The 7041-nt window shown below is 41.0% G+C and overlaps 1 protein-coding gene across 2 annotated transcripts; it reads right to left on the reverse strand.

Annotated features, from left to right (window-relative positions):
- Nucleotides 1-3: 3 nt before the first annotated feature.
- Nucleotides 4-7039, reverse strand: hacl1 (2-hydroxyacyl-CoA lyase 1). Of its 2 annotated transcripts, XM_032559063.1 has the most exons (17): nt 6874-7039; nt 6630-6734; nt 6495-6535; nt 6314-6394; nt 5693-5765; nt 5542-5619; nt 5366-5460; nt 5173-5285; nt 4939-5074; nt 4636-4741; nt 4424-4507; nt 4242-4343; nt 3999-4153; nt 3202-3360; nt 3012-3119; nt 2733-2919; nt 4-358 (listed from the first exon to the last, which is right to left on the reverse strand). In XM_032559063.1, the coding sequence occupies exons 1-17, from the start codon at nt 6922-6924 to the stop codon at nt 326-328; spliced, it is 1707 nt and encodes a 568-aa protein (XP_032414954.1). In that variant the 5' UTR covers nt 6925-7039; the 3' UTR covers nt 4-325. The 2 variants fall into 2 exon arrangements, with proteins under 2 accessions (XP_032414954.1, XP_032414955.1); XM_032559064.1 differs by lacking the exon at nt 3012-3119.
- Between the last annotated feature and the right edge of the window lie 2 nt (nt 7040-7041).

Genomic DNA, 7041 nt, shown 5'->3' on the forward strand with positions numbered 1-7041 from the left:
CACTTTTAAGTTCCTCATTTGCTTTTATTGGTTTGTCTGCCCAGACAACAGTCATGTCACATAATTTTAAGCATTATTTTTATTTTATTAAACAGTATCAATATTCATTATCTTAACAGGTCATATTTAATCTTTCAGAAGAAAATGCTAACTATTGTGAAAAAGGTTTCACTGTGTGAACTGTGAAATGTTGTTAGCTCCTAAAACGTAGCAAGAATCATAAAACATTAATTATTTCATAGGAACAATCAATAAAATTAAAACAGTTCCATGTTTTAAAGCTTCCACTGCTCATCAGATGACGTTCTGGATGAAGGTTTGAGTCTTAAAGGTTGGAGCGTGTGAGCCAAGGAAACTCCTGTAAACAGACACCATCAAAATTCATTAGATTATCATTGTTAATATAACATCCATCAAACCAATGGGGTTTATTTTCATTATTCTCAGACTCGACTTTGTCTTCCATAACCATAAATAGATGCTAAACACCAACCTAACCAACCCACTTCAGAGAAAAGAACAGGTTTTCTTCAGGCGAGGAGCTCAGCACCAGACACAGACCTTCACGCAACCTTCAGATTTGCCTGCTGAGGGTTGCGTGGACACATTCAACATAAACAAAGACGGGCTGTGCTTTCTAATTACAGAATCCCTGAAATAGAAAGGTCAGCTTGGAGTTAGACGAAGGGATTGTGAGGGAGATACAACAGTTCGGCTATGCACCTGGGGTGCACGGATTAATGCTCAGGGTGGGACGTCGGTCTACAAAGCGGTGGGAGGATGAGACGAGGGTCGAGCTGTTTGATGCTCCATGCAAATCCTGAACTGCAGCACTCTTTTATCCTTTAAGGACAGCCAGCTGTGCTGCTGTGAGGGTCAAAAGGTTCTTGTGCTCCCCCTGACTTCCTACAAAATCTAAAAAATATTGCTTAGGAATATGTGTATGCTCTGGATATATAGTAAAAGGGGAACTACATTTGTTGATCCTTTTATTTCTTAAAATACATTAAGAAATTATGCTGTAAGAAAATGTAAATTTTCTTACACTGGGCAAGTTTTTATCATAAACAATTCTAAGAAAAAAAAAAGGTTTTTCTCTTTTGCTCTCGGTGAAGGCTGACGCTTTTTTCCTCTGCTCCCTCCCTGCCTGTCTTTTTCTATATTTTTGGAGCCTTTCTTTGCACATCCTCCAAATCTACAAATTATGGATCTTGGTCAACCGGTCTCTCAGTGCAATTGATCACATTTTCTCAACAAGAAGACTTGGCACAGGAGAGCCCTCTTGTCCTGCGGGGACATACCCGGCGGGATTCACCCTGGATTTATTCAAAGAAATTTATAATCTACCCGACTTAAGACATTTTGCCTGAATTGGCTTTCCCCGCGTTGCCTTGGAAGGGCTGCATATTTCCATCTCCTTGAAGATATGTAAACATAATGCTTCTTCCCACCTCACCCCCTCCTGTTATCCATGCAGCTGAGCACTCCCAAGGACATCATGCCTCGATAACAACATCTTATCGGACTTCTGCCGGGAGGCTGAGCAACGTGGTTTCATGGCCCTATGATGTCACCGCCTTCACTCATATCTTTGTTTTGCCCTTTGTTTTGTCTGAATGTTGCCATGTTCCCTAATGTGTCTTTTCCTCTTTTTTATTTTATTTTGTTAGAAACTGTGGAGTACTCACTTTTAACCCAGAAAAGGAATTAGAACGAACTTAGAATCCAGAAAAAATCTTCTAGAACAGGAACATTTAGTTTTTATTATTACTTAGAAACTGTGGAGTACTCATTACTTCTACAAATTTAGAGCACACTTAGAAAGTCCAGAGAATATTTATACTTATCTAGCATCCCAGAAGTCCAGAAGATACTTACTTACACTTATTTAGCAACCCAGAAAAGGATTAGAACGTGGAACCCAGAAAAACTACCTTAGCAACTAGACTTCCATTCTCCCAACCCAGAAAAGGAATTGGACCAGAGGATACTTACTTATACTTATCTACCAACCCTGAATAGGAGTATCTAGTTTATTTACTTTGGATCAACATTATTAGCTTTTTCTTCTTTTGCTCTTTCTTTTGGTTTGTTATTTTGTTTGTATTTCCTTTTAAAAACCTGTAAAGCACTTTGAATTGCATTGTTGCTGAAAATGTGCTACATAAATAAAATTACCTAAACCTTTTTACTTTTACCTTTAAGGGAGTACATAAGATTTTGCATTTATCTATATTCCTGTCTGTTGCAGTTACCAACCCAGGCCACGGGGTGGCGTGAATTCACCCTACACATCCTGTTTAACCTCGACTGTGAATGTAAATAAACGTAGCTAGTGTTTAGCGTCTTGTTACAGTGGCTGCTTCAATAATGAATACTCTCCTTGACTGGACTTTGTCAGTTGATGTGGATGATCATTTACTAATTAGGTAACTTCAGGAGGCAATTGCCTGGACTGAATTTTATTTAGGGTTGGCAGAGAAACGGGGGAAAAAATAAAATGCTCACATCCTTTTTAAAATATGTTTTAGTAAAAAGAAACAAGCAAAATAAGACACGGCTCCTTGCACTTCTTCATCATGCATCAATTCATGTTGGTCAATCAGATAAAATCTCAATGGAATATACTGAAGTTTGTGGGATGAATACTTCTAGCAGGCACTATATAAAAACTGAGTCAATTCAGATCAGAACCATGACTGATCAATGTAATTACAGAGGTGTTCATGTACCTGCTGCTTTCTGTCAGATGAAGGGTCAATGAGCACATTGAGCAAACTCGGTCTCTCCCAGTCAGTCAGGCTGAGCTGCAAAGCGTCGCGCAGCTCCTCCGCAGTCCTCACCAGAAACCCTCGACCTCCAAACGCCGTCATTACCTCATCGTAGCGGGCGTCGGGCAGAAGGGAGACAGGAGGCGCTCTGAAGGAGAGTACACATATAGGAAGGTGATTATACATAGAAATACAAATTAGATTATACATGTTGCACTTTCTCATTAATGAAAGACTCACACAGAGGTAAGGTCACCCATTTTTGCCATTTCTTTCCACGTGTCGGCATCTACTCCACTGTAAATGCCATTATTATTGACCACAATAATGATCACAGGCAGATTATACCTAGTAAAAAGGAAAAAAAAAAAATATGTACGCTGGTGTTGGAGAATTAACATGACTGCATTATGAAAATTGTGTAACAGACCTGCACATGGTTTCAACCTCCATGCCGGAGAAGCCGAAGGCACTGTCTCCCTCCACACAGACGACTCTTTGGGGTTTGATCCTGGTCGTCTCCACGGCAGCTGCTGCTATGGCGAAGCCGAGGCCGACTCCCATCGTTCCAAAAGTGCCCGCATCCAACCTTCACATCAACACCGTTATGCCACACAGGCTCCTATATTGACTTCATTCAGCCAATTTTATTGGCACCCTTATGAAAATATGTGAAATCTTTTGGGATAAGGAATCTTTTTATTACAGTGGTATAATTTCCCAAATAAAACGTGGAAAAATCCATTAACTAATTTGGGTAATTTTATTCACCCTAGTTTAGGGCAACCAGTAAGTCTGCCACCTCCTATTTTGCTAAAAAAATTATTTCTTGTCAAATTTTTTACCCAGTAAAAGAGATGTGTTCTAATTAAAGGTTGTTCCCTCCACCTCCAAAGTTGCATCAGTTTGAGATTATAAAATATCGATTATTTTTTAATCACATTTTTAAAAAAATCTAAGCGGTGCTCAGAAATGTGTAATTTCACTGCAAGCGTAGTGTGATCACATGTCAGGCAGAGTTTCATTTTGAAAGATCAAGGGTTAGGGCTAATCCTGGGATTGATGTTTGACATTTTAACCAATTTAAGACATAATTGCATTAAGTTGGAAAGAAATGTCACGCACGACTCAAAAGAATATTATACACTAATTTCAGAGCAGCTATCAGATGTGCGATCATCTCCGTCAGTCCACTCTGTGCCACTTGATGCTGATAAAACACCTTACCTGTGTCGGGGTAGGTAGTTATTCAGCATGGTGCGTCCGATGTCCATAGTGTTAGCACCCTCGCTAACAATGATGCAATCGCGTGGAAGCAGCTGAGAAATGTGATGAAACACAGTGTAGTAGTTCATGGGCAATGTTTCCTTAAGAGCCAGAGCCTGTTACGAAAGCAAGAGCCTCAATTAGGAATATCTGCAAAGAGTTTGAAGCAGCAGATTTGTCCGAAATTAGAGCAGTCGGACCCACCTTTGATATTTTTGCATTAGCAGCAACCTTCTCGCTGAGCGCACTCCACCACTCTGTCTTAGATGGATATTTCCAGCCATCTTTGCGGACACACGTCAGGAGCTGAAGGAAAAAAAAAGATGCAACTATTTAAATCAGTCAACATCTACAGGAAAGCTAAAATACTGAATCTCATGTCATACCTGACATACAACAGCACCAACGTCCCCCAGGAGAGCAACATGTGCCTTCACGTTGTTTCCCATCTCCTCGGCACAGAGGTCAACCTGGCAGAAGCGTTTGGTTTCGTTTTTATTACGGTACAGTGACGCCCGCAGCAGCAGGTTATTGTGCAAACAGGTTTTTAACATCTTTGCTGATGTTTAGTGAAATATTGGCTACAACATTTACACACCTGAATGATTTTAACATGAGGATTAAATCTGGGTGGCAGACCAAAATGCAGCATCCAGTTTAGCCTCGCTCCGAGCAGAAGAACGACGTCGGCTTGAAGAAGAGCTCTTTGCAACAGAAAAAAAGAATAAAAGCAATAACAAGTTTAGATTAATGTTTGTGGGAGACGCTCTGTCAAGATGTGCAAAAATAAATCTCTTTCATTGCAGAATTTAAGCAAAATATGTAGAAAATAAATAATAATAAAAAAAAACATGTAAATGTTCAGTTCTGGAGTTTGATTAGGTCACAGCGGGTGGCCGACCTGGAGCGGGCAGCGGCCACACAGCTGGGGTGATCGTCGGGCAGGACTCCTTTGCCCATAGGTGTGGGCAGGAACGGGAGCCCACTCTCCTCCACAAACTCCCTCAGCACAGCCTCCGCCCTGCTGTAAGCTGCTCCTGCTCAGAACACACACCTTCACAGCCTCATTCTGTTGCAGCTAAAAAAAATTTTCAAACTATAAGTTTGAAAAAAAATAAATAATTCCTTGTATTACCCTTTCCAATGATGACCAAAGGTGTCTTTGCTGCTTTTAGGACAGAGAGGGCCTCTTCAACTGCAACGCTGGAGGCCAAACTCACAGGTGGAGGTGGACAGCAGGACACTTCCCTGCAGAGATCGGTTTGTCTTATTCTTTTACACTTTGAGCGGCCATTTAGATAAAAAGGATGCATTAAAATCAAACAAACCTGACTTTGTCCCGCTCTATTTTAGCATTGACCATGTCCCCTGCGATGTCAACGTAAACAGCACCCGAGCGTCCATATATGCTGGTGCGGACTGCCTATGAGTGAACAAATATGATCAAATCTAATTCATTCTTAAGGAATCCTATTTACGTGAAAACAAATAATAACGTAGTCACCTTCTCTATGACTGATGGGATAGCTTCCAGACTGCTGGGCCTGGCGGTAAACTTGCTGTAGAGGCGGCACGCCTCCACCTAAGAGTTAATAAAACCGGAGTCAGAGCAGAGACTCGGAGTAAAAGAAAAACCCACAGGGAGGTAGAATCACCTGGGGAAACTCCTGAAAGGCCCCTGCTGTTTCCTGGTTTCGATCCGAGGAGCCGCCGATCACGAGCACTGGCCTGCGTAGAGAAAACACTGCCTTTACTGCCCCGCTACTTTAACCTGTTGACATTTTACAATCTCAAACTTTAATGTGATGTTTCGTTGGGATTACATTCAGCCTCTCAGTCAAAATATAGAACCATCTACTGCTCCAGTAGAGCAGTAGATGGTGTCTCTACCAACTTTGCCCATTCTTAAAATAGTACAATCTTAGTCATACTGAGTAGAGATTGTCTCTAAGGAGCAGTTTTAAAGTCATTTCCTGTTTAATTAATCCACCTCAGTCTCAATTATTTTCAGTTCCCTTATTTAGATTCATGATTCTTTTTGATCAATAATGTTCTCCACCTTTGAATGGACTTCATTTAATAATTAGGTGACTAATCATGTATTTTTTGGAAACAAAATTGAAAACTATATATCTTCATAATTATGTACTTACTCTATGTTGTCCTTTACTTTTCAAATAAAAAAAAATAATAATTGTAAATGTAATAGTTTTGGGGTGTGAATGAAAACAACAGAGGTGACAGTGAAAGAGAAACGTTTCAATATTGTGCAATACCAGCAGTTCATGTTAGCGTTAGCCATCCCACCCAGAGCATGAATGAGTCCAGGTCCAGACACCACCAGGCAGGCTCCTGGTCTGGATTCAGAGGTCAACAGGAATGTAGCAACATGTTAGCAAGAAAGAAACACAGCAGCAGCCCGGGCACATTGTTCTGCTCAGCCAACAGAGGTCTTACCTGCCTGTTATGTATCCAACCGCAGATGCAGCATAGCACGCCTATGGGGTGACAGAAACAATCTGTGAGATCTAATCATTATATTGTAAGGATTTGGTCACTCTTTAAAGAGTAGAGGGCGTGCAGATCATTTACCGCCTGCTCGTTACGCATTCCCACATATTTGATCCCAGCAGCCTGTGCAGCCATGGCCACTTCAATGATAGGGACACCGACTATCCCAAACATGTACTCCACTTTCTGCAGGGAAAAGCAGTATCTAAATGAGATCAGTCATCAAATGCATGAAGCTATGAAGTTTGGCAACTCTTGCAGCCCAGAATGTGAACTCTGACACAGTTCTGCAGAGGTAAAGCTACACCTGAACGCCCGATCTCACCTGAGTTTTCAGAGACTCGGCAATGAGTTGAGCGCCTGTCACTTCGTCCATGACTCCTGAGTAGTAGCTTAAATATATATGTATATATGTATTTAGTTGGATATTACAGATCAAACCAATGTGACTTCTCTGCGTTGCACTATAGATACACCCCTTTTTTGTTCCGTT

Source organism: Xiphophorus hellerii, chromosome 3, assembly GCF_003331165.1.
Source record: "Xiphophorus hellerii strain 12219 chromosome 3, Xiphophorus_hellerii-4.1, whole genome shotgun sequence".
Taxonomy (NCBI): domain Eukaryota; kingdom Metazoa; phylum Chordata; class Actinopteri; order Cyprinodontiformes; family Poeciliidae; genus Xiphophorus; species Xiphophorus hellerii.